We start from the raw sequence: 26,462 nt of genomic DNA, 5'->3' as shown, positions 1-26,462 counted from the left end.
TTTTAAACCCAAGTCCACTAAAGCAAGCCATGAAACCGCAGTGCATGTAAATGACAACTAATGGCACTCCTGAAGCGTGTGTGGCGAATAAAGGTTCCTATTTAGCACTTCACTTCCTGGTCTTCCGAGCCGAATTTAATTCACTTCAGCGCTCTCAAAGGCGAAAAGGCAAAACTGCCCGTTAATGAAGTTCAGGCAGCCACCAAAACGCCTTTACCCATGGCATCTTTTATTCAAGACCGAGTTTCCCCCAGCAAACTCCTCAGTGAACGCTTCTGAAGGCATCAGCTCTGTAAGCGCTCCCTCTTCCGAGGGAAATAAAGCGGCTTTAGGGCAACCACGCGGGGGTCTCCGACGGCTGCACACCGCCCTTATCGACCTAAGGGCCCCGGTACCCCCTGGAGGGACGTGTTTTAACGCAGAAGAAGGCAAAAAGCCGGATGCCGCGGCCGGAGGCTCAGTTCCGAGCAGCGGATGCCGGAGGGAGGCCGCGCCCTGGCGGCTCCGGGGGCGGCCGGGGCCCACGAGGGCCGCTCGGCAGGAGGGAGGGAGCCGCATGATGAAACCTGGCGGCGGATTTCAGGAGCAGCGGCGGCGGCAGCAGGCGGCGGGGGAGGAGCCCGGCGGCCGGCTCTGGCTGCCTGGCACGGCGCAGAGCCGCCTCTTCCTCCCCACGCCGCAGCGAGGACGGCGGCTCTCCCCGGCGCACGGTAAGCGCCCGGGCGGCGGCTGCTGGCCGGCCGGGCACCGGCGGCGCCGCTGCTGCCCCGCATCGCGGCTCGGCAGCGAGGGGCGCCGGGGGCCGCTGCAGCCGGCCGGGGAAGGAAGGGGCGGCCGCGGCCCGCTGCCGCGTGGTGCCCGGGGAGCTGGGCGTGCTCGGCGGGGTGGCACGGGCACAGCCGCGGGGGCCGGGCTGCCGGGATTCGGGGGGGGAGCCCGGGGGAAAGCGGCTGGCGCGTCGGCTGGGGAGCGGTGCCCAGCGAACCGAGCGGGGCAGGAGGGGCAGGAGGGATTTGTGTCCCTCGTGGTGTCTGCTCTTAGCTGCCCCGAGTCACCCGGCAGGGCCGGAGGCACCCTCTGATGGCGCCAAGGGACTGAACTTTCCCCTCTCCCGTTATTAAACCAGTGCCTCTCGCAGGCTGTGGGCATCCTGCCCTGCGGCTGGCTCTGCGGGGCATCGTCCCCTGCCTGCCATCGTCCCCTGCCATCTCCCCGTGCGCAACCAGGTGGGACCCAGTGTGTTGTGTGGCCAAATGACAGACCCTGCCCAGCTGCAGGGGAGAAGGGGCTGGGGAGGGGGTCCCAAGCCCCCGGGGGAGCGCCCGGTGGGTCCCAACCCCGGGGGAAGCACTTGGGGTATCCCAGGGCCCAGGGGAGCGCTTGGGGCGTCCCAAGCCCCAGGGGAGCGCGTGGGGCCTTCAGCTGTGGTTTGGCTTCTGCAGCTGGTGTAAAGGCTGGGTCTGTGCCTGTTCTGTTGGCTCGGAGTATGGAAAGAGTTGTTGCCCAGGTAGTGTAACAGGGTAAACAGCTTCTACCTAAGCGCGAGAAGTGCTTGGACTTGTTTCATTCCTGACCACGGAGTTACTTACCTTCGTGCCTTGGTACACTGCAGTAAAGGGAGAACGGCTCTCTTCTGAAAGGAGTGAAGGGAGCTGTTGGTGTGATGTTACTTCAGCGAGTCATACCCGGTGCCCAGAAGTAAATTGTTCTGTTTATGCTCTGTGAAAAAAAAAAGAAAAAACATAACCTGAAAGTAGGTTTAAAATGAATTTCTTGAGCTGGACAAAGATTGCTTATCATACTGTGGGAAACTATTTTACCGTATGTTAATAAAGTCTGCTACGTTCTTCATCGGTTCTCTTTACAGTCCAACAATCGATAGCCTACTTTTGGTACCTGTGTTTGGATCTCTGCTTTCTAGGTGTCATCTATTGCATATAGGTCAGATTGATGGTTGGACTTGATCTTGGAGGTGTTTTGCAACTTAGATGACGCTGTGATGCTGTTTTTTTTTTAATTGAACACATTCTTTGTTTTTAGGTAACTCAGCAGCTTCACAATGTGTGGTATCTGGGCCCTGTTTGGAAGCGATGAGTGCCTTTCTGTCCAGTGTCTAAGTGCCATGAAGATCGCACACAGAGGTCCCGATGCATTTCGTTTCGAGAACGTCAATGGATTCACCAACTGTTGTTTTGGTTTCCATCGCCTCGCGGTTGTTGATCAGCTGTATGGCATGCAGCCTATCCGGGTGAAGAAGTTCCCATATCTGTGGCTGTGTTACAATGGAGAAATATACAATTTCAAACAGGTAAGTGTTGTAGGGATCGTACAGTATTTTCTTTTTTATTTCAAAACTGGTAGGTATTCAGAAATTGTTTAAAACATGGTGGACTAAAATATCAGAAAAAAAGCTATCAGATGAAGGAAGAAAAAAGGAAGAAAAATTTCTGGGTAAGCTGTCAATCTGTGGTGGCTTAGATTGCGACAAACAGTCTTTAATACTGAAAAATTCCTTTTTAATTGACAAGAAAGGAAATAGTATTTGCATCTATAGGTTTGAACTTAAAACAAAGGTTCATTCTTCATTAATCCTTCAGGAGGGAAATTCCAAGCCCCCTTTCTCTCCCACCTTCCTCTTCATAATGCAAATAATTTTCGAGTGTCTTGCACATCAGTTATTTTGGGTCCTTCTCCAGTCGGTCAGGTATTTCGTTTTTACTTCTGCATGTCAATCTAGATGGGACATGTCAGTTATTAACTTAAAGCAGGAATGCTTATGTGTTTCTGTAACAACAACAAGCACTAGGGAGAAGTTTCCCGTAGGCCACAAAAGGCCTTAGGTTTCTGCAGCTTAAGGCGGAAGCTTTGTGGGGTTTTTTGAGAGTCACCTAAACAAGTCTCTAGGGAACAAAACAAGCTGCAACTCTGCCCTGTGTCAGAATATCCCTGATAGGTGTGATATTGCTGCTGAGCATTGTGTGCCTCTCTCCCAGTGCTGAGATGTCCACACTGCCTGTGTTGCTCATAAAGGGAAGTGATTTAATTCATCTGAATTTAGCGTGTAGTGTGGCTTGCGGTTTTTGACTGATCCTGAATGATGCTGAAACTAAATGCCTAAAATGGATCGTAAATTGAGCATGGTAGTATCAGAAATCTACAAATAATCTGAGGTGTCACTGTTTCTAATACAATGCATTTTTGAAGTCAGGTTACTCCCAATGGTGTCATTGGGAATTTGACTGAAAAGAAAGGAGATTGTTACTATTATTTAATCTTGTAAGTATCTGGCTCTACAACTGTCTCAAAGGAAGTTGTAGCGGAGTATGGGTTGGTCTCTTCTCCCAAGCAATAGGACAAGAGAAAATGGCCTCAAGTTGTACCAGGGGAGGTTTAGCTTGGATATTAGGAAAAAATTCTTCACTGAAAGGGTTGTGAGGCGTTGGAACAGGATGCCCAGGGAAGTGGTAGAGTCACCATCCCCGGAGGTATTCAAAAGATAGATGTAGATGTGGCGCTTAGGGACATGGCTTAGTGGTAGACTTGGCAGTGCTAGGTTAACAGTGGGACTTGATGATCTTGGAGGTCTTTTCCAACCTAAGTGGTTCTATGATTATATGTATGGCAGGGCAAAGTGTATGTGAAATGTATTGTGTCAGCAGGCTATGGTATTTGCTGTGTTTTGCATTGTGTTTTTTTTTCTGCTGCTGAAAGGAGTAGGAATCACTCCCTGTTATGTTACACACGGAAACCTGTGTAGGGTAGGAAGGGGAATTTAATTATATAAAACTTGGATCACCATCAGCAGGAGTTTGTTCAGTTTTCACTACCTTGGTTAGGTGCCTTCTTTCTTCATAAATAAACTTTTCTTTCAGGCTTTCAGCTGCAAATAAACATCTGAAACCTACCTAGGAAAGAATCATTGGAGGAACAGCCATCTTGTTCAGGGCAGTGGCTTAGTTATCTTAGTACTGAATCAATTTGAACCAACTCTGTTCCATGAATAGCAATTGAAACCAAAGAACATAAGCTAAAATGCAAAATCATTGGTTATGTGGGGTTTCTTCATTTATTTATTTATTTTAGCGTTTTATTGATGCTGTCACCCCCATCTTCACTCCAGGTGTCTGGAAGATCTTGAAGGGCCTTTAAAAGTAACACCACAAGAACACAAAATATATAGTTGGTCTGACTTAGCCTGACAGCTAATTTCCTCCTCCCCAACTTCAACTACACAAAGTGAAAAGGTTAGTTTGAAGAATGGAGGAAGATTATGCAGAAGGAAATACTCTGTGCATAAAAAAAACACTGAAGAGTTGAGTAACAACACAAATAAAACATAGTTTGTTTCTGAGGTACTTTACTCTGCAGAGATGTTACCTGTGTCAACGTGTTGGAGGGCAGAGAGCCTTAAGTAAATGTTGCTATCTCTATTATCTGACAAGAAAGTGGTACTGAGAGATTTGAGACTACAAGAAATGCTGTTGTCCTTTGTTTCTGATCCTATTTTGAGTTGGATTTTTAGGACCAGTGCTTGCCTCCTCGTGCCATTTGTCTGTGGAGATGGGGAGGCTAAACCAGCGTTGTGTGTTTGCAGTTTTACATTCCCAGATATAGATGCTTCTCTGAAAACTTGCTATGATGCACATTGCTTAAGGCTACAGAGTCAATTACATTGGGTGAGAGATGATCTTGGATAGTAATTTGAACACAAAAGTCTAATTTCCTTCACTGGCAGAAATGTTTATGTAGCTTTGAACTGTATTTTACAAAAAAAAACCACAGCTTTGTTGTCATCTTAAACAATTACATTAGTGTGTTGCTTTTTTTTTCCAGTTAATAAGCAATGTTTGCCAATGCTATTTGTGTTTTTCTTTTTACATTTTCTTAGTTGCAGAAGCAGTTTGGATTTGAATATCAAACACTGGTGGATGGTGAGGTTATCCTTCATCTTTACAACAAAGGAGGAATAGAACAAACGGCATCCATGCTGGATGGTGTATTTGCTTTCATCCTTCTGGACACAGCAAACAGAAAAGTGTTTCTGGCGAGAGATACCTATGGAGTCAGACCACTGTTTAAGGTGCTGACTGATGATGGATTTTTGGGTGTCTGTTCTGAGGCAAAAGGTAAAAATAGTTGTGTTTAGTGCCTAAATAAACTTAGGTGTTGTTATTGGAGACAACTTCTTTGTCAGGCTCTCCTAAGTGTGAAGAGAAAGTGAACTGTAAGTTCAGTAATAAATGAATTATATTTAGTAGTATAAAATCTATGCGTTGGTAAAACAAAAAGCTACAGAGAGTAACCTTTGAAGACATTTAATTATCATTAATATCCCTTAAATAACTTGCAGATTGAGCCTAAGATGTCTTAAGTTAACCCAAAGTTGAATATAGTCTATAGAATTAGGCTAGATTTATGCTACAATAAATGATACAAGTATTTGTTCCTGGTATTCTGGGGCGAACTGGGAAATAATGCCATAAGAACTGCTAATTTGTAAAAGCCAAGAATTTTAAAATCCTACTGAAATTTCCTGCATCCTTGGATAATTTTTTACTGATGCTTGTGTTATTTGATGAACTTCTTTTCCCTTTGAGATGATACCTTTACTGTTCTTTTTTTTTTAACATAATTCTCTCCAGTCTCCATAAATAATGCCAAAAGTGATTTTTTTTGCCTAAAATGCACTCTGACTAAAATGGACTTTCATGATTGTTCCATATCACTTTATTATCAGACTCTGAAGTAAGTTGACTCCTCTACTAGTAGTGCTAAGTGGTACCACAGCTGTACCATCTGTGGCTCTTGGAGAGGAAGAAAGGAAGTGAATATTTTAGGAGCTGTATCCTATCACACTCACTGTGGATTGCCAGTCTGTATCTAACAGTAACTTAGGAACTTTTCTGTAGAATTCTTCAAGTAGCATCTGGGTGACCAACAGGTGCAAAACATCCTCTTTCATAAGAGGAGTGGACATAAGTTTTGGCCACAAGTCTGATTCTTGACTTCTGTTAAGCAACAGTGTAGATGAGTCTGAAATTGATGAGTTATGAAATCAGTAAATCAATGTCAATTAAGCAATCACTTCAGGGATAAAAAATTATTACAACCCCCTCGTTAGCTTGACTACACTTAATTTTTAACATAAAATCAGTTATTAACTCTTTTGAATTGTCATAAGCATCTTAGATCTTGACCTGGACATCATGTATTCAGTCAGAGAAATGCTCACAGGAGTGAAGTGCTTCTTATCAATTAGTAGAATCTGACTTCCTTCGTATGCTGTCAGCCTCAGCTTGAAATGGCTCAGATCTGGGTGTGCAACCTGCCAGAAGCAGAATCATGCTCCATAGTGGCAAGCTGGGCGTACCACTTCCTGGATGAGAGGTCTCTAATCTCTAGGTATTTTACAAAAAGGAGAGGTGGTGTTTTGTCACCATGCTCTCTAAAGGAGAGGTTATGCCTGTCTCTCTTCAAAAGACTAACCGTTTAGAGACTTAAGGTGTTCTCGTCTCTAAATGCTACAAGAGATGAAATTTCAGGCCTCTACATGTCGTAACTCTTTTTTTCCACTGATTGCAGCAGTAGCTTATCATCCAATTCTGGATTGTATACATCTTACTGTCCTGGATGTAGGGGCCTAACAATTTATTCTGATCTCTAAGTACCTGAAAGCGAAGTGTTGTGTTTACTGCCACGCCAACATTGCTCTTTCCAGCCATGCTGCATCTGAGGAACCTAAGGACACTGCATTTTCCCTCTACCTTCCCATAAACCAGGGCAGACTCAGACTCAGAATGATATTTTTATAACAAATTTAAGATCTGGAGAAAATATTTGTATATAGTTTTAGTAGTGGGGTTGTTGAGTGAGGTATGCCTTAGCCAATCTAGGTTAAAAACTCTCTAACTCTTTTTGTAACTTTTTTTGTTGTTGTTTCTGTTTTATCTATAGGACTTATCAATTTAAAGCATTCAGCATCCTTATTTCCTAAAGTGGAACCATTTCTTCCGGGACATTATGAAGTGCTGGATTTGAAGCCCTCTGGCAAGGTTGCATCAGTGGAATTAGTAAAGTTTCATAGCTATAAAGATGAACCACTCCATGCTGCTTGTGATACAGTGGAAAATCTACCTTCAGGTAGTACAGCAAAACATTTGCCTGTTAATTCTGATTAAAAACTGGGGAAAAATCATAATCTTTGAATATGAAGCTTGAACTGATTGTTTTTTAAAATTTGCCATTTGAAAAAAATGAAAGAACCTTTATAACGTAGCAAGTTGAGAATCATTTTTGAAGATAGTTACGTACCAAGATATATGAACTTGCATGCCCTTATTATCAAAGGAGATTCAGACAAATATATATTTTTTTCCTAATCACATAATGCCGCCAAGTTTAAGCAGCACTGTTAATGTTTTTTGGTTTTGTTTTTTCCTGGACAGGCTTTGATCTTGAAACAGTGAAAAGTAACATCCGTATTCTGTTTGAAAATGCTGTTAGAAAGCGTTTGATGGCTCACAGAAGAATTGGTTGTCTTTTGTCAGGTAAGTGGCAAGAATTCCAGTGATTCTGTCTTTTCTCTCTTCCACGCATCATCTACCAGTTAAAAGAAAGTAAACTGACTGTTCTGCTGTGAGGTACCTGATCTGAATCTTCATTTGCTTTCTTGGTTACAGAGAACTTGGTGGTTTGTGACAAAAAATTTTCCAGATTACAGATATCTTGAAAGTCTTACGCTTTTAAAGTTTAGAGCTGGGATGTTGTCTTGTAGAGACAATGACCATTTTTAACGAAGAAGAAACAAAGGTAGTAGTTATATTGAAAAGTCACCAAATGTACTCTTAAACTTGGAAGGTTTATGCTTAGGTTGATGTCTAAAAAAGTTCACTTTGCTCTGAATGAGCTTAGAGAAAGGCATATTTCAGATAGAACTTAGTTTCTCCTGTTTGCTTGTCACCTCCTTTGCTTTAGCTTCCATCCCAAACTGCCCTTGATTTACCAAATGGCAGCGGAGCATCTGGACCATAATTATTTAGTACGCTCTTTTTCAGGTGAGGTAATAGCTTGTGGCTCAAGAACTTGTTCTCTGACTTAGTTGATCAATGTTGTGATTTGGTGGCTCAGTCTTGCAGAGGTAAGGCTTTGTAGCCATGAGACTGACATCTTATTCACTGTGTTTTTGTAGCACTTTGCACTTGTAGCTAGAGTTCTGGTATGCTATTCATTCACGCACTGAGCATCAATAATTGCATCGTTTATCACATACTCTATTAAGTGTGCATCTGAATGAGAGAGAACTAAACAGGAAATACTGTTGGAGTATTTCCTTACCGTGGCATCATAAAAAGTAGGAGGGAGGTAAATGAAACAGAGAGACATGCAGAGCTGGGACTTCCCAGCCTCAGTAAAAAAGCCTGTTTCAAAAACAAATTTCAGAAATAAAATCAGAGGACGGTCAGCTCCTCAGATCCACATGCACACTCTGTATCTGTGGTAAATCTAATGTCCTGGGCTGATATAATAACAGAGTATCTCCATGCTTCACAGTTTTGAGTATGCTTGGAGCATCACAGTTAGAGAAATGCTTGCACTTCCAATCACAAAGGGAGTTCCTCAAGTTCACAGTGGAAACTCAGGTGTTCATTTCCCCAATTTTCACATCCCAAGCACTTGGTTTGATTTCTACACTGTCCTTATTTCTTTGGACTTTGCATGTCTTTTTCTAGAGAAAGTTTTTGTCAGGGAAGTGTTCCTACAAAGGGAATCAGGGTGGGAAGAGATGTGAATGCTCTCAGCTGAAAAAACATATGCAGAGTGTAGGAAGCAGAGAAGAGGATTTTGCCTTCTGCTTGTTAGAACTGCAGGCAGGTGTGGGAGAAGAGGTACTGTGCTCTGATCAGTATTTCAGAGAGGGAGCAACAAGCAGAAGTGGTCAAGAAGTAATAGGGCTAGCTATTCAAAATAAAATGGAGGAGTCGTAAGGGTATATCTGGGCTCCTTGTGTGCCTCTTGGTGTTTTACAGTGTGTTTGTCTTCCATACTGTTCAAATCCTTCCCTGTCCTCCTTTGGGAAAGAAGATGAGGAGAAAAAAAAATATCGCTAGTGAACCTTTTCATTTTGATGTTGTTACAAAGGTTAATTTCACTAAAAAAATCAGACATGCTTTTGAAAAATGATTGGGGAAGAGTGGAATCCTTTCACTAAATGTTCTGTTGTAGGTCAAACAAAATATTTTGCTTGACTTTTACTTAATTCTGTTCAAGCAACAAATCAAAAATAAATAGTTCTAGTATTACAGTATCAAATGTGTAGGTAAGAAGAGGATGGAGAGCAGTTTTGGAATGAAGAGTAAGCCCAATTGTAGCAGAGTTGAGAAGGGACATCTCTAGTGATACAATGACTTCAGAGTACTTTCTGTCTTAATGCAGGATTTCCATTGATGCTTTTTACATTAAAAGTACTGGTAACTTACTGAAGATGTTCCAATAAAGTCATATGATTATCTTGTTAAGCAGAGGTAAACTGTTACAAGAACTACCTTAGATTCACGTTGCTTAAAAATGAAACCCATTCATAAGATTCAACTATCTAGAGTTGGTTCCCTTAAAGGGAAACAAAAAACAGTCAAACACCTAACCAAGAAATGTGGTTTATCAGGGTGTTTTTTTTGTTTGCTTGTGTTTTTTTTAAAGGGGGCTTAGATTCCAGTTTGGTTGCAGCCATTCTTCTGAAACTGATGAAAGAAATGAACATCAATTATCCATTACAAACCTTTGCAATTGGAATGGAAAACAGCCCTGATTTACTGGCTGCCAGAAAGGTACAGTACATGTGGCTCATGTGGCTTCCACTTTGTTCACAGTTGCTGAATGTTAAACAATGTAAAATAATGGTACTAACTTCACGATGTGGTATTGATTGTAATGCTGATTATTATTCATTTATTGCTATGATGTAAATCAATTTGCAGTAAATCATTTAGTACAACATTTGCTGCTTAGTTAAATCTTAAGAAAGAGATAACTTAAGTCTTAGCCGTTTTCTCTTCCTTTTGGAAGACTTTTTTTTTTTTTGTGATTATTAGTGCATTATTAGTGTCCAACAGGACAATCCTTCAGAGTCGTCCCAATTCTGCCTCTAGATTTTAGAGTCTATCACCATGCTATTGCTCCTACGCTACGACATTTGTATATATGTTAAGTATTGCAATTTAATTGCCATTTTATTGAATTTAGAGCCTTGTACAAACTGTAGGATATCCATTGGAAAGGATAACTGTGGGATATACTTTAGGTATCCAGCCTGTTAAGGCTTTTGAGCTGCTTTTTCTTTTCAGAGCAAATTTCAAAGTATTTAGATCCTCTGCAGATTCTGTTAGGCGTTGGACAAGCAGCTGGATGTTCTGTTGTAGTCATGATTGAACATTGTGTAATTAGGGAGACTGTGTTCCCTTTGGCGAATGTACCACTGCAAGTCGGAGTGATTGCTCCACTGTCACCTTTTACTGGCCTTATGTCATCTTATTCTCAGTATGGCAGAAGGAAGCTAGCTGATGCTTCCGGTGTGCATATAAAATGGGTGTGTAAAACACAAAGTGTGTTTTAAAAAATGTTTTAATTGAAATGCAATACATTATTATAACCTTTTACAAACAGGTGGCAGCACATATAGGCAGTGAACATCATGAAGTAATATTTAATTCTGAAGAGGGAATTCAGGCAATCGAGGAGGTTATCTTCTCCTTGGAAACCTACGACATAACAACAGTAAGAGCGTCAATCGGTAAGATTTTTAGTAGTAATTTTTGCTTTATGTTGCTTGAATAAATTTTATGCAAAACCTTGTAGTCATCTACTAGATCCTTTAGCTGTTGTAGAACTTGGGAACTGAGACTCCCAAGTTCTGCTCCCCAGTCTTGTCTGTGACCTCACAATGAGACAAAATGAGTTGTTAGTTTCAAAGTCACTGACTGTGTAAACATTGTCAAGAGCTGTTCCTGAAGCTTTGGGATGAAAAAGAAACATGATTTAAAAAAAAAAAAAATCTACAGGTCTTGGTTTTCTATTCTGATAAATATGAACCTTGGAGGAAGGGAAAAAATTTGCAGGCTGTCTGAGGCATAACCTGTATTTGAGGCTCAGTGTCTGGGTCACTGAATATTATGATAGCAAAACAGTTATGGTTACCCCATTTCTTGAATAATTTTAATATTACAGTGAAGTATTTCTTGTGACCCTCTAGTAATACATATACACTCAAGTCAGGTAAACTTCTTCTAATGTACATTTGATTTTTGAGAAATGACAGCAGTCACCAGCAGGTCCTTAAAAAGGGTTGCCAACATGATAAGAATGAAAAACTCTTATCTAATGTGGCCTTCTGTGTAATGCCAGTTACAGCATTTTACTCAGTTACTCGTGTCAGTGTAAAGCATTGTAAACAAGCTAATACACCAAACAGGCAAGGCAGTTTTGAGAACTGCATGGGATAAGAAGCTAGAATTGCTATGTGAAATACTGAAAATGTTTGTTTAAGAATGAAGGCAACTTTTCATCTGCCATTCTTCTTCCTTTGCGATTCTTGCTTAGTATGAAATACAGCGAAATAAATCCTTTTCAATAGGTCTCTAATACTTCTGTTATAAAAGTTTATTGTTTAGAAAGATGTAATGAGGGGAAGACATAATTCTGGTTAATAAACACTTCTTTTTTTTAAAAAAAAAAAAAAAGAAAAAAAGGATAAAATGGCCTCATCTAGTTCAATCCATAGTGGTAGAGAGCTAAGCAGCAACATTTGCTGGTATTTTTGTTCTCCAAAACCAGAAAGTTTGTTCAAGACTGTGCTGGAATTAATCTTGTGCTTAATTTCTAATTGAGACAGAACAACTCTGGTATGTGTTCCTATGGGAATCCTCCAGCATTCCCAGGGTCACGAACACACACAAACACATGAGCCTTTCTGATATTTTGAGGGCCAAGTATAAGTACACAGATCTATTTGCAGCACTTGGTTTGCTTGGCTAGTGATGGCTTTGAATAACAATGAGATGTTATGTTAGTGTATTGAAGCTGTTTGCTACAGAGGAATACATTGTTGGAGAAAAACTTCCAAAATGCTAAATTAAATCTGTACTAACTGTATATAACATACGTATAGCTCTATTTTAATAACTTTCTCCTTCTTTTAAGGTATGTATCTTGTCTCCAAGTACATACGCAAGAAAACAGACAGTGTGGTCATCTTTTCAGGAGAAGGCTCAGATGAGCTGACACAAGGATATATATATTTCCATAAGGTAAATACATTTTCTGTTCAACAGGCCCTTGAACGTGTTGTTCTCCCCTTCAACAGAAAACTTCTACTGAGATTTTAAGGTGTGAAGTTTGAGAGTTGGTACAGCTGTGTGTTTATTGAGACTTTCTCCTGAGGTGGCATAAAATCCAAGGGATTTGATTTAATCACTTCAAAAATAACTTTTAAACTTCAAACTTGCTGAAACTATTTCTTGTGTGTATTCTTTGCTAGTTCTGAAATCATGTTGATCCTAAATAATCTCCTGAAAACCTGAAAATGAAGATAATCAAAATTATAACTTCTATATAGACAATGATGTTTTTGCAAAGGCAGGTAAAGAACGTATACCTTGTATTGTGCTTGAAGAGAGATTATTTATATAAGTAGGTAGTAGGGAATCCCAGTGTGCAAGTTGCATATATTTTTGCTTGCTGTCAAAGATTAGCTTGGCATGTTTAAATTCTCACTAAGGTATGTCACAGGTCTGTACGCGGTGATCACTGCAACACAAATACAGGACAGCAAGTAATAGTTCCCTTGCTGCAGCTGTATTAGATCTGCGTGCTACATACATGTGTCTGGTTACAGGCGCCGTCTCCCGAAGAAGCTGCAGAAGAGAGTGAGAGGCTTCTGAAGGAGCTTTACCTGTTCGATGTACTTCGTGCGGACAGAACTACTGCAGCACACGGGTAAAGTGTAGTCTCTTGGATGATGACGAAATGTGATTTAAGAGCCGAAGTGGATCATAGAATCACAGAATGGTTTGGGTTGGAAAGGACCTTAAAGATCACCCAGTCCCAAATCCTTGCCATGGGCAGGGACACCTCCCACCAGACCAGGTTGCCCAAAGCCCCATCCAGCCTGGCCTTGAACACAGCCAGGGATGGGGCATCCACAGCTTCTCTGGGCAGCCTGTGCCAGTGCCTCAGCACCCTCAGAGTCAAGAATTTCTTCTGAATATCTAACCTAAAACCTACCCTCTTTTAGTTTAAAGCCACTCCCCCTTGTCCTATTACTCCACTCCCTGACACAGAGTCTGTCCCCAGCTTTCCTGTAGGCCCTCTTTAGGTACTGGAAGGCCACTACAAAGTCTCTCCAGAGCCTTCTCTTTTCGGGGCTGAACAACCCCAACTCCTTCAGCCTGTCTTCATAGGAGAGGTGCTCCAGCCTCTGAGTGTCCTTGTGGCCCTCCTCTGGACTTGGTCTAATAGGTCCATGTCCTTCCTGTGCTGGGGCCCCAGAAATGAACGCAGCACTCCAGGTGGGGTCTCACGAGAACAGAACAGAGGGGGAGAATCCCCTCCCTCACCCTGCTGGCCACGCTGCTTCTGATGCAACCCAGGATACAGTTAGCTTTCTGGTCTGCAAGTGCACATTGCCAGCTCATACTTATTTTTTTGTCCACCCATACCCCCAGGTCATTCTCCTCAGGGCTGCTCTCTATCCAGTCATCACGCACTCTATATTGATGCTTGGGATTGCCCTGGCCCAGATGCAGGAGCTTGAGCTTGACCTTGTTGAACTTCATGAAGTTTGCACAGACCCACCTCTCCACCCTGTCAAAAAAGTTAGGATCCTTTATGAACTTCTTTTTTAGGAAAAGTTCATCCACCGCTGAGGAAATTGTAACATCTAATTGTTGCTGTTTGAATTACTAAATGATTCAGAATATTGTGACACAGGATGACTTTATTCCTAGTGTCTAGGTCTTAACTACTCTAGGAAGAACATCAGTCTTCAGAGTGGTAGTAGCAAACTGGATGCAGCCTGTACTCTGCTTCAGCTCTGCGTCTAGTATAAAATCTCCATTTGACTTTGAGGCTAGCTAGCTTAATGTCTCTGGAGGGAAAATACTGAGAGGGGTTCTTCCTACCAAAGGCAGAGTTACTGTAATTTTATTTGTTGCCTCCATTACTCTAATTTCATTTATTGCTTTCAGTGTTTTTAAAAGCCATGTTATGTATAAGAGAATGTAAGTAAGAAGACTTTGTATTCGTATATCTGCTACTGATATAGGAGAGAACTTGGTGTGCAAATACTGCAGGATCAGTAGGCAGTAGCTTAATAACCATACAGGCTCCTTTTAATTGTTTTTTTTTTAAATACAAACAAATGCAGATTGTAGAAATGACTGGGAATCTTTGCTTGGTTCTGTGACATCTTTACAAATGCTGATGCAAATCCCAGTCAGAACTTGCAGGTTCTTGGTAGTTCTCTGGGGACAACAGCATTGTTCAGCGTGGGTTTTGTATTTATTTTTTGCATGAAACCACAGATGTTGCAAATCCTGTAGGACTGTTGTCTGGAAATCATTGTACTAGAAGCCGTCCAGCAGATGGCATCATAAATCATCTGAGATCTGTAATTAATCCATTCAGACAATAAATTTAACTTTCCAGATCGATTAATTAAATGAGCTAGTCATGAATATGCAAGTGAAATGTCTTTCATGTAAAAGCAGCTAACCTTGTGTTTATGTGAAAGACAAAGAAAGCTTATGCGTTAGGGAATTTATAAGTGGATGATGTGTTGGGTTAACTCAGTGTCATTTCTGTTTTTTTTCCACTGTTTAGTCTTGAACTGAGAGTCCCATTTTTGGATCATCGTTTTACTTCTTACTATTTATCTCTACCAGCAGAAATGCGAACCCCAAAGGTATGTAAAACTAGGGTTGGACCCAAATGTAGAACACATATCCATTAATTTTTAAGCATGACTAAATAGCTGAATTCAGTGTTTGAGACCAAAGCCAAGCATGCTCTTAAATGTTTTGCTGGATTGTTGGACTCCTGGGAACCCTTTTCTGAGCAGACGTTCTGAAAGGAACCCATTTCTTAGTCAAGTATTTAAATCATTGTACTGCAGTTCTGCATTGTACAGATGCTCATGGCATTGTTTGTTGTTCTGCAAACAGAATGGAATCGAAAAATACCTTTTAAGACAGTCCTTTGAAGACTCCAACTTACTTCCCAAAGAAATACTCTGGAGACCCAAAGAAGCTTTCAGTGATGGTATAACATCAGTAAAGAAATCCTGGTTTTCTATTCTTCAGGACTATATTGATCAACAGGTAGCGTACCACCTTTTTGTTTGTTTGTTTGTTTGTTTTTTTCACATTTAAGTCTATTGAGATATTGCTGCCAAGGAGAGGCAGGTCATATGCTTAGCTGGGAGAATAAATCTGGGTATGACAGTAACTTGAGTTTTGTGGTGGAGGAGCAAGATAAATTTTAATCAACAGTCTGCCAGCTACCGGTGTTGCTTAAAGGCATTTGAAACTGTAGGTACAAAGTAATGCTAGAGCCTGACAGAAATGACTGTGTAAGGAAATGAGCATCATGTAAGTATCTGGGTTGCAAATTAGATTGTGTGTTGGCAAACACAATTTCTGGGCTAAATTTCTGAAGCAGCTGCTTCAGTTGAAGACACTTGCATGAACTTATTCTGTGGCTGAATAGTAGTATAACGACTTTATAATGTCCTTCCTTGTTTATTTCATTTGCTTTTTCCAAGATAATGCCTAGCTAAGTCCTTTTGCTTTTTAATGCATCTCTTTGTGTTGCTATCCACGGAATTTATTATTAATATCCACTGAATATTTACAGCATTTTTGCATTGGACAAAGCATAATCTCTAGTGTACAGAGGCAGTTTGATCATTGAGAGGAGGGATTAAGAACTCATTTTACACTGCAGCTCTGTTACACAGAAATATGTGTAGTAGGGCCTATGGATGGGTATTTGTCTGTCCTACCATCAACTGCTTGTATCCCACTTTCCTTCTCTAATATATCCACAGACAAGAAAGTAGATGGGTCACGCAGCAGGGTTGTGCTGCCCCTACTGAGCCTGTACAATTGCAGTAGGGGCAAATTTCTTTCATGGCTGTGGGGAGTTAGATAGCATGTTGGCAGGGAAAGCTGCTTTAGAAATTACTTAAACTGGTACAATTTTTCATCTTTCCTTTCTTAGCCAGCTTACAGCTGCAGGTGTCTTTTGCCTCTGCATCCCAGGTCTTTTGTTGCTAAGAGCCTGGTTATACAAGCAGTCAACAGCTCTGTCTGAGCTGAAAAAAACAGGAAAGCACTTACATGGCAAAAGACTGCTCTAAGTTGTGCCAGTTGATTGACAATGAAGAGAAGGATAGAAAAGAAGGTTATTGGGGATTTTTTGAGCTAACTAACAAAGGTGATTCTAACCCAACATAAATTACATGTAATCACATGTAATACACAGAGAAATATTAACAGCACTGGAAATACAGTTATATGGTCTATATATAGTCCATAAAGATCAAAGGAGCCTATGACAAAAATGCACCTGTGAGAAACCTATGCCTCTAAAATAGATCTATTCATATATATATATATATATATTAAACTTATAGGCATTCAGTGGTGAATCCTTGCATGACTCTAATTTGCAGCAAATTGGCTTGTAGAAGTTAGAAATGTATTTGCAGCTTGATTTGAACTTTGCTGTTTTTGTAGGTTGATGACCTTCTGCTTGAAAAGGCAGCGGAGAAATACCCTTTTAATCCTCCTAAAACAAAAGAAAGTTATTATTACCGCCAGATCTTTGAGAAGCACTACCCAGGACGAAACAGCTGGCTGCCCCACTACTGGATGCCAAGATGGGTTAAAACTGCTGATCCTTCTGCTCGCACATTGAAACATTACAAGTCAGCTGCCCAAGAATAGGCTGTTGAAGTAATCCCCCAAACAGAAGTACTGCAAGCAATTTGCATACACTCCACTTTAAAAATAAAATAAAAATTATAATAAAAAAAGATATATGCAAACCTAAATCTTAAATGGTCTTTAAGATGCGTTTTGACAATGCTACTGGAAATGAGAGCTTTCTGTGGTTAGTATACTATTATAAAATTCACCCTGCTGTACCCAAATTTGGGGATTTATGGGAAAATACTTTATGGACAAGGAACTACCTTATTCAGCAGCACTGTTCCTTATGCGGTGGCCTCAATTGTATTAATTTGCCTTGCAGTCATTTAATATATTTTAATGTGAACTCTGATTTTAGGACTTGAATTAGGCAAAGTGATGCAAACTGGTGAAGGTCCTTTGAGCACATGGCAAGTTCACCCTAGCTGTTTAGTGATTTGTATATCTGGCTGTGGGATTTGGATAGGCTGTATCTATATTGTTCTGTTCTGGATGTCTTTGTAATAATTCCCAAGAACCTTGGCCTAGTGTTCAAAAGACACACGTAGCTGTGCAGAGGTGCTAACTAGAATTTATAATGGTGGTGCTGGTACTTAATGAAATTAAAGGGAATCTTACTCCTTACTGTAAAGCCACCAGTTGGCCATTTTGAATCTTTTAAATATACCACAAGTTTAAAGGTACTGTGACTGTTATCAAAGAGCAGAGCAGACAAGAAGCTGAGTTACATCTTTGTTTCTAACTCAAGGGCTTCACTTTTTAAATGTATTTCTTGTTCTTGAAAACAGAGTGTTAAATGGGTGATTTGTATCTGTCTGATGGAAGTTGCCTGACATAATATTTCAAGAAGTTTTTGACTTATTGTGATAATGTTTCCACCTGTATGTTGGAAAGGTGGACTGTGTTGCTGTTCAATTGCATGTGATCAACTGTGTGGTGAGCCAGCCCTGTTAACCATAGATTTTAGTCAGACAAAGCACCTACAAAGACAATGGGATTGGATGCCTTGCTTGGAAAAACGGAAAAATGAAAAGAAGAAAAAGGAAAAAAAAGCTTTTTCAGTAAACATAAAACTTTTCATTCAAACAAATTACTTTTTATCCGGGACAACTTCTTATTAATTAGTTCAGTACAGGGGCCTACTTTTTTTAGAGGTAATGTAAACATGAGGTTAGTCAAAAAATATACACAAGTGCTGCAGATCGCCTTGATTAACATCATGCTTTTGATGAAGTAGTCTAGTTTAATGCCCCTCTCGACACGGAAACCAAAGCAGCTGCTATTTAAAAGATAAAATATAAGCAATTCTTTTTTAAAAGATCTTTGTAAAATGATTGTCTATGTATTACTTTTTTCCCCCTTCCTAATCATGCATTTGATGTGTTCCAGAAACTTTACTGAAACTTCTCAGTGGTACGATGGAGCCCATGCTTTACTAGTAGTGGCCATGTTTTGATTTGCACGTACTTGTTTTATGAACATGGGATGAGTAAGATAACAAATTCCTGCAGACTTCTTTACATAAGGGCCCCATGCTTGCCTTCTCGGATTTTCTTTAAAACAGTAAAGTATATTTTGACTTGGGTATGGAGTATGGAGTATATTACTTGGGTACTGATGTATAAAGGTGAGATTTAATACTCACTGTAAACTTCCCAAGGCTCAGATAATAGGAAAAATGCCTGCAGTAAAAAATAAGCACAACATATTTTCTGGTCTCTACTCTAATGTACTTTCTGCTTCAACGTCGTTCACCTGTTGCTCTTTATTTCAGAATTAGTGTTAGGCCCTAGCAAGGATAAGTAATATTGTGGAGCAGCCAGGTGTTCAAGGAAATCCACCATTTTTATTTTTTATTTTTAATTCCTAATGAATTGGGCATTCACATAGCAATGCAAGATCCTGGACTGGTGATCCTAATTATTTTTTAGCTTTTCACTGAAGTGCAGAGGATAAATACTGCTTGCTGTCTTATTCTTGTTAGAGGTATATATACGAGGGGTCTTAGGAGTAAAAAGGTACTCGTTCATTCCCCATGTATAGGCTTGACTTCGACAAACTTTCTGACTTCTGTGAAGATCTGTAGTTTCTTCTCTTTTTCTGTTTTAAGACCACAGCTACTTGGGATCATCTGCTAGCCATAAATGAGTTTGTAGCTTGCAATAGGAAGGAATGGGACGCAGGTCCAGAATGCCATGCTCTCCTGTCTTGTTTTACATTTTCTCTTTCTGTGGTTGCCTCCTTTTCTCACTACATTTCATTTGTAGAAAATTAAGCTGGACTGTTTTGACAGCTTGAGGCAGCTAGTTAAACTAGTGTGTCTGAGGTGGAGTGGAGAAGTCAAGTCAGTGGTCCACCTGGGAGGAAGGAGACAGATAACTCCTTGGCTTGCAGGACTGCTGGGGGAGAACCTGTAAGGTTATTGCAAAGTGAATAAAATAGTGGGGCTCTTTTTTTGTGGGTTGTTTTTTGTTGTTGTTATTTTTTTGTTTGTTTGTTTTTGCTTTGGATGTTTGCACTGCAGTCACTCCCTGCTTTGAGAAAGGAGAAACAAACAGTGTATGTGCCAAAGAGAGCACCGCAGCACATGGGCCGTACTAATTGCTTAAGGCTGCTCAGTGACGCCCATGCCTCGCTTTAATAAAAATCTGCCTGCTATTTAAACCCCCAGTTGATTGGCTTCTGTGGGGCTTCCCTGACCGTATCCACATCTAAGTACCCCCTAAAAGTGTATATATAGAGAAGCTTTCCAATACAAACAAAGACATAAGAAATGAGGAACACCTGACAGGGCTCTGGGGAGCCTTAATCCATCAGGCAGAGATTTCTAGGTGGGATGGTTTGAAATTATACCACAATGTTTGAAGCAGTGTCTTCTTAAAATCGCAGTAACATGTAAAAGCAGCCTGTCTGAGCTTAAGAGAATATGTAGAGCCCATTGGAGAACCTTTGGTGTGGGAAATGTCTTCTGATGAACCTCTATAAGGGGATGCTTACTTAACTGATTTCACCAAGATATAAAAAAAAAATGCTTTTGGAAAGTTAGGTTGACGGAACAAATGTCTATGTTTTCTCTGGAATCTAATTACGTAGAGAATTTTATTCAAAGTCAATATCAATCAAGGCTGTCAGGTTTCTGTACTCAGAACTGAGATAAAATGTAGTCAATTGGGGTTAAAATGAAAATACCAAAAATATATATATATGTATTCTGAGACTCTGGAAGGCTGGACTTTGTGTTTTATTCTGATATAGACCTAATATATGACAAGTAATTAAAAAAATGAGTCATGTAAGGGGGATTAATACAAGGTAAACCTGTGTTTGAACTGGCTGTTGAGCAGTGAACCCAAAAGACTGTGGGGCTGAAGTGTAGGAGAGCCTGCGTACCATTATAGTGGGGTAAATCTCATGGATAATGCTGGTGGATAAATCTCCTGGATAATGCTGGTGAGGCGTGGAAGGTGGAGGTTCCCATTTTGTTGGAAATTTTTATTTACATATGAACTAATACATTATAGTTGGCATAGGGGCTGCAGTTAGGAAACTCTTAAAAGGCTATGAATGAGCCTGACTGCGGTAGAGGTAATGGCTGGTGTTTTTACAAAGCCTGAAGAAGGAAAGAAGGAACTGAGGAGGAAGAAGCAAAGGTGGTTTGTGCTGCCCTGGTATTTTGCAGGTTGGTAGGGTGGTCGCTAGCAGAATTGACACAGTCAGCTTCTGTATCCTTTTTAAGATCTGTTCACGATACTTGGCCCACTCTTTTGTGTGATGCCACTTTCGATCTTTCAGTTGGCTAGAAACGCTAAGGGAAAACTAGCCAGGCAACTGGTTTTTCTTATAATGTATGTTTGGGTTTGGACCTTTCGAAATGCTCAATGAGCTACAACAGAAGATGCCAATGGTACCCTAGGAGCCACCCGATGCTGCTGTTCCTCCCTACCTGGGGGTCATAACAAGAGTTTCCCACCAGGTTTTCTGCTGCAGAGCATGACTTTCGCCCCTTGCTCTGCGTGCATGCTGCGGGGCATGAGCCTGTGTCTGAGGAGGGCAAGATATAACTCCAGCAGGCCAAAAACAGTTTGTCCAAGTCTGAATTTGGATTGAAAGTTATTTTTTCTAGTGGCTTTCTAGCCAGCAGATGGCAGCCGCTGTTAACGTGTTAGTGCAAACAGACTCCATGCATGGTGAAAACTGCTTTCCATCCTGTTTCAGTTGTGCTTGTAGCCTGGTTTTTCACACGTGCTTGTTGCTGATTTTCTTTTTTTTTTTTTTTTTATGAGCTTCATGGAAGTGAATTTAATAAACAGTAAATTAGAGTAGGAGCGAAGATGATGAGGGGAAAAGAAGGTTTAATTAATCTTGCTCACAAGATACTGTGCAGAGCTTCTTACTCTGGTGCTGCAGGTGAGAAGGCAGCTAAGAATTGAATACATTAATATTGAGTGCATTCAATATTAAATTTGAAAATAATTTAAAAGCGCTTACAATATTATAAATTATACATGTGAGTTACAAATGGTATGGAATGCCAATTCTAAGGAATGTGGAAGGTAACACGGCTGGGGAATGGGAAATGTTGATTTTACCTCTGAAGTCTGCCGTTCCACCCCATTTTTGTCACAGTTAACATATGGATCATGGGATTTCAGACAGTGTATGATCCTCTGTATGTCTATGAATCCTTCTGGGAAGTTTTACAGATGTGCATCAGGAAGGTTTAGGGCCTTACCTCTGCTTTTTTTTTTTTTTTTTTTTTTTTTTTTTCCTCAAAAGAATTAGTTTGGCTTTTGAAGAAACATTGTAAAATGCAGCACATCATATACATTTAGATTTTCTATTTCTGTAAATGGAGCAATCCATATGTTCTGTGAGTTTTATGTGATGACATACAGCTGCCGAGACTTCATGTACCTGAGAAAGCAGAATAAACCCTGTCAGGAAACAACATCCCCCAGCAACTCTGGTGATACAAAGGCAGCATGCAGTTGGTTGTCCAGTTTGACCAGCACAGCCTTTCACCTGCTCCGGGAGGACTCTGGGAAGAAGCCTCGTGCACTACTGGGTGCTTAGCTGAGGAATTTGCACTGAGAGGATGGAATAATGGATCCAAATTAGTCCTTTAGGGAATTGTAATCCTGGGTAGAGAAAATTGAAACTGACCTCAATTTCTACATTACAATCATCTTACAGTAGCCAAATAGAGGCAGAATGATCTGGTTGCAAAAGCAGCCTCCATTTCTGCTACTGTCATGGCTATAAGGAGTTGTCTATATTAATAAACTGTATTATTTAACATCTCTCACCACTGCTCTTGAAGATTGCTCTTAACACCTGGGGCAAAATGTATATTAATACAAATTACTTTTGATTAAAACCATTATTATTTTAGCACAAAAAGGAAGGGGGTGGTAGAAAGGAATGTTCTCTTTTTAAATATTTAAATACTCATTATACCAAAGTGATACAAATTACTGGCTGACTGACAACTTGCTAATAATAGCTTAAAAATGCAAATAGAGCTATTATCCCAATTGACACTAATTGGAACTCTTTTGGCAGCCTCTGAGGGCAGGGCAGGAAGATTTGATTGTTTCCTCCAGCTTAAATCATGGTGGTGAGGAAGTGTAGGGAAGCTCTGCTGTGGATACACAGGTTGCCATTGCCTGGGCTGATAATGGACTACCATCTGCGGACGTTGCAGTTCATTATGGTGTATTTCATATTTCCATATTTCAGGAATATGCTCAAGTTGTGATTTCTGTCTGTGCACAATTTCAGTGAATTTCATGCTATGGACTGGCCCCATGCGGCTCAGGCTCTGCTGGGGCTGAGTTAATGCCATCTGTGGGAATCTGAGCTTCAAACACCCAGCTCCTGTGAAAGCCCTTTGTTGTATTTTCTGAATTATAGAGAGGATTTTTTTTCACTGCCTGTAACTGAAAAGTCTGCGGAGATAGAGGCATTCAATACTGTTTTCCCACAGCCTTCTCCTGGAGAAACTGGCTGCTCACGGCTTGGAAGGATGAGCTGTTTGCTGGGTAAAAAAACTGGCTGGATGGCCAGGCCCAAAGGGTCATTGTGAAAGGAGTTAAGTCTGGTTGGTGGACGGTCAAATGGTGTTCCCCAAATGGGCTCAGTACTGGGACCAGTTCTGTTGAGTTTCAGCGAGTTTGTAGATGACACCAAGTTGGGCACGAGTGTTGATCTGCCTGAGGGTAGGAGGGCTCTGCAGAAGGATTTGAATAGGCAGGACCGATGGGCCAAGGCCAATCGCATGGTATTCAACAAGGCGAAACACGGGGTGCTGCACTTGGGGCACAACAACCCCATGCAGTGGAACAGGCCTGGGGAGGAGTGGCTGGAAAGGTGTCCAGCGGTAAAGGAGCTCAGGGTGCTAGCTGGCAGCTGGCTGAATGTGAACCAGCAGCATGCCAGGTGGCCAAGAAGGCCAACAGCATCCTGGCCTGCATCAGAAATGGTGTGGACAGCGGGACCGGGGAGGTGATTGTCCCCCTGTACTTGGCTCTGGTGAGGCCGCACCTCGAGTATTGTGTTCAGCTTTGGGCCTCTCTCTACAAGAAGGATGTTGAGTTGCTTGAGCCTGTGGAGAGAAGAGCAACAAAGCTGGTGAAGGGACTAGAAAACCAGACGTATGAGGAGCAGTTCAAGGAGCTGGGACTGTTTATCTGGGGAAAAGGAGGCTGAGGGGAGACCTCATTACTCAACTGCCTGAAGTGAGGTTGCAGCAATGAGAGCGTTGGTCTCTTTTCTCAGGTGACGTGTGATAGGATGTGAGGCAAAGGCCTCAGTTTGTGCCAGGACTGGATATCAGGAAGAATTTCTTCACAGAAAGGGCAGTTAGACATTGGAACAAGCTGCCCAGGAAAGTGGTGGAGTTGCCATCCCTGGTGGTATTTAAGAGATGTGTGGGTGTGGTGCTTAGGAACATGGTTTAGTGGTGAAATTAAGTGTTAGGGGAAAACCGGACTTGATCTTGAAGGTCTTTTCCAACCTAAATAATTCTATGATTCTAAATCAATATGTTTTGTGTGTGTGTGTATGTGCAGAATCTGGCATAGAAGATGACAGAGGTGCCTGCTAGAAGAAAGGTCTGATGTCCTTTCTACGTGTTGCATAGCAGAGAGGTCAGTATGTCAGGTGTTACTGGTGACATCCAGAATATGAGACAGCCTCCTGGATTAAGGCTAGACGTCTGTAGTGACATCTCTGTGATGCTCTCCTGGATGACAGGCTGATATGTCTCTATTAGTTGCTCCCACTGAACTTTCTGTTTTCTAGCAACCATTGTCTTGCTGTCCATGGTACTCCACCCTGGACAATCCTGCCTCCTCTTCCCTTACACTGAAATCCACTGAGGTCAGGGATGTGGTGTGGGGCACCCGTGTGCTTCCCTGTGAGCACCCTCAAACTCTATATCTAGAGTCACATATTTCCCAGCTGTGTTTGTCATCATTTCATACAGACTCTTCCCTGTTGCTGTCACTGCACTTGAGTGTATTGTACAATGAAACCTAGTGTGACAGCCTGCTCTTTGCAGTAGATGAGTTACTTACAGGAAAGATGGGTTAACAAATCAACGGTCACTGGGAAAAGGGATATGTGCATGTGAGAGTACTGTGACACCCAGCTCTATTTTCTGAAATAATGCATTTTATGTCACATTTTGAGGCACAGTGAAATGCCAATCCCAGCGGTTCTTGAACCATCTGGTTTCCTAAGAGGATAGGAAACTTGGACTTGATTTTTCACTCCAGCATAAGCTTACCTGGTGAACTGCAGAAAGCCTCACTGCCCTTTTCTGTGGAGCCATTTCCTGCTCTCAAAAGGATGCTGTGAAAGTAACTTCAGGAATGACTAGCTGGGATTCATATTTTCTTCACTTCTGGCTGCATGTGCTTTCCTTGATACAATAATCTTGATTTGAAGTTTTCAACAGGAAGGTGTTATTTATCTATTTATTTATTTTTCCTCCCCTGCAGGAAAAAAACAAACAAACAAACATGGGGACCTTGGTCTTAAACATGGTGTTTGGAGACAATGAGATAGGCTTCCCTCTCTTTTCAGTACAACTCTGAGCTGACCATGTAGACTGAGTCTGTGCTTTGATGCTAAATGTGAGCTGGTGATGTTTGATAGCTTCTTTCTTACTGAATGATGTTTGCTGCCCAATCGTGTCTGGGCATCACCAAAGATATATGGCTGAGAGCAATATTCCACAGTGTCAGTGAGCCTAGCCAGAGCTTTGAGCTCAGGATCTGGCCAGACTGGAGAAGTCAAGGAAAGAAATGCTACTACAGTGTTACTCAGGTGAATGAGGGCTTGTGGGTGCTGGCTTGAGAGAAAGAGGAAGGCTGGTTTGAGTGCACATTGGCAGGGTGCGGTTGTAACGTGGATATCATAAAGGCAAAAGCCTGTACCCCATCTGGGTAGGTGTGAGGTGAGAAAGGGGATGGAGCCATAGCTGTTCTCCCAGAAACCTGTAGCCTTCCATAGAGACACCACTAATGGTGGTGGTATCTGAGCAAATGAATTTGGGACCTCCTGTGGTAGGATCGGTTGACATCAAATGAGTTGGGCCTTTCCAATGCTTGGACTCAAAGACAACTTGTTAGTCTTCTTCCCTGTGTGTGCCCACTGCCCACCGGTTTTTATTTAAATCCACATCCTTTATCTCAATGGAGACTTAGAGATGAGTTTTCCTGTTTGAGCTATAAAAATGCAAACCAAAATCAGCTGCACTACATGCTGGGTGAATAATAGAAATGTTTTGCAAAATCCATCTGGTTTAGGTCATCTCTGCTTAAGCGAGACGTCTGTTAAATAGTGAAGCGGAGGACTGCGAAACACTGTGACATTCTTTGGGGGATTGAAATCCTCAGCTCTGCTGAGCAGGCGATGCGTCTGAGAGAAAAACAACGCCTTGGAGGGCTCTGGATGTAAACAAACTTTGCTTGGGGAATTGGGCAGTGCCATAACCCAGAGACGTAAGTTAGCTGAGTGACGGCACCACTTGTCTCCATCACCACCTATCCCAAGGGATGTGGCAGAGTGGGATGTGAAGACCTGCAAGCCCAAGGTGCCCTAGAAGCAGAACAGAGAAGACAAATCTTCTCACTCTTAAAGTGATGGCACCCGAACTACCTGTCCTGCCCTCTGGTCTGCAGAAACATCCCAAAGCTGCTGTACTCTGAGCTTGCAGTCCCTATTTCTGAGAGGGCTTTTTCATAGATTCATAGAATCACAGAACAGTTTGGGCTGTAAGGGACCTTTAAGCACCATCTAGTTTCAACCCCCTACCATGGGCAGGGACACCTCCCACCAGACCAGGTTGCCCAAAGCCCCATCCAGCCTGGCCTTGAGCACCTCCAGGGACGGGGCATCCACAGCTTCTCTGGTGAACCTGTTCTACTGCCTCAGCACCCTCAGAGTCAAGAATATCTTCCAAATGTCTAATCT

General features: G+C 41.7%; 1 protein-coding gene across 1 annotated transcript; it reads left to right on the top strand.

The window, feature by feature from the left end:
- The first annotated feature begins 539 nt into the window (after nucleotides 1-539).
- Nucleotides 540-17,086, top strand: ASNS (asparagine synthetase (glutamine-hydrolyzing)). The gene is made up of 12 exons (XM_048075426.2): nucleotides 540-710; nucleotides 2,041-2,308; nucleotides 4,889-5,126; nucleotides 6,955-7,140; nucleotides 7,446-7,547; nucleotides 9,697-9,824; nucleotides 10,660-10,786; nucleotides 12,193-12,299; nucleotides 12,887-12,987; nucleotides 14,872-14,953; nucleotides 15,213-15,368; nucleotides 16,788-17,086. Exons 2-12 carry the CDS (start codon nucleotides 2,060-2,062, stop codon nucleotides 16,995-16,997), a joined length of 1,686 nt encoding a protein of 561 aa, XP_047931383.2. The 5' UTR covers nucleotides 540-710; nucleotides 2,041-2,059; the 3' UTR covers nucleotides 16,998-17,086.
- Nucleotides 17,087-26,462: the final 9,376 nt, after the last annotated feature.

This window comes from Anser cygnoides, chromosome 2, assembly GCF_040182565.1.
Source record: "Anser cygnoides isolate HZ-2024a breed goose chromosome 2, Taihu_goose_T2T_genome, whole genome shotgun sequence".
Taxonomy (NCBI): domain Eukaryota; kingdom Metazoa; phylum Chordata; class Aves; order Anseriformes; family Anatidae; genus Anser; species Anser cygnoides.
The sequence above is the reverse complement of the archived record's forward strand: the minus strand, read 5'-3'. Positions and strand labels throughout refer to the sequence as shown.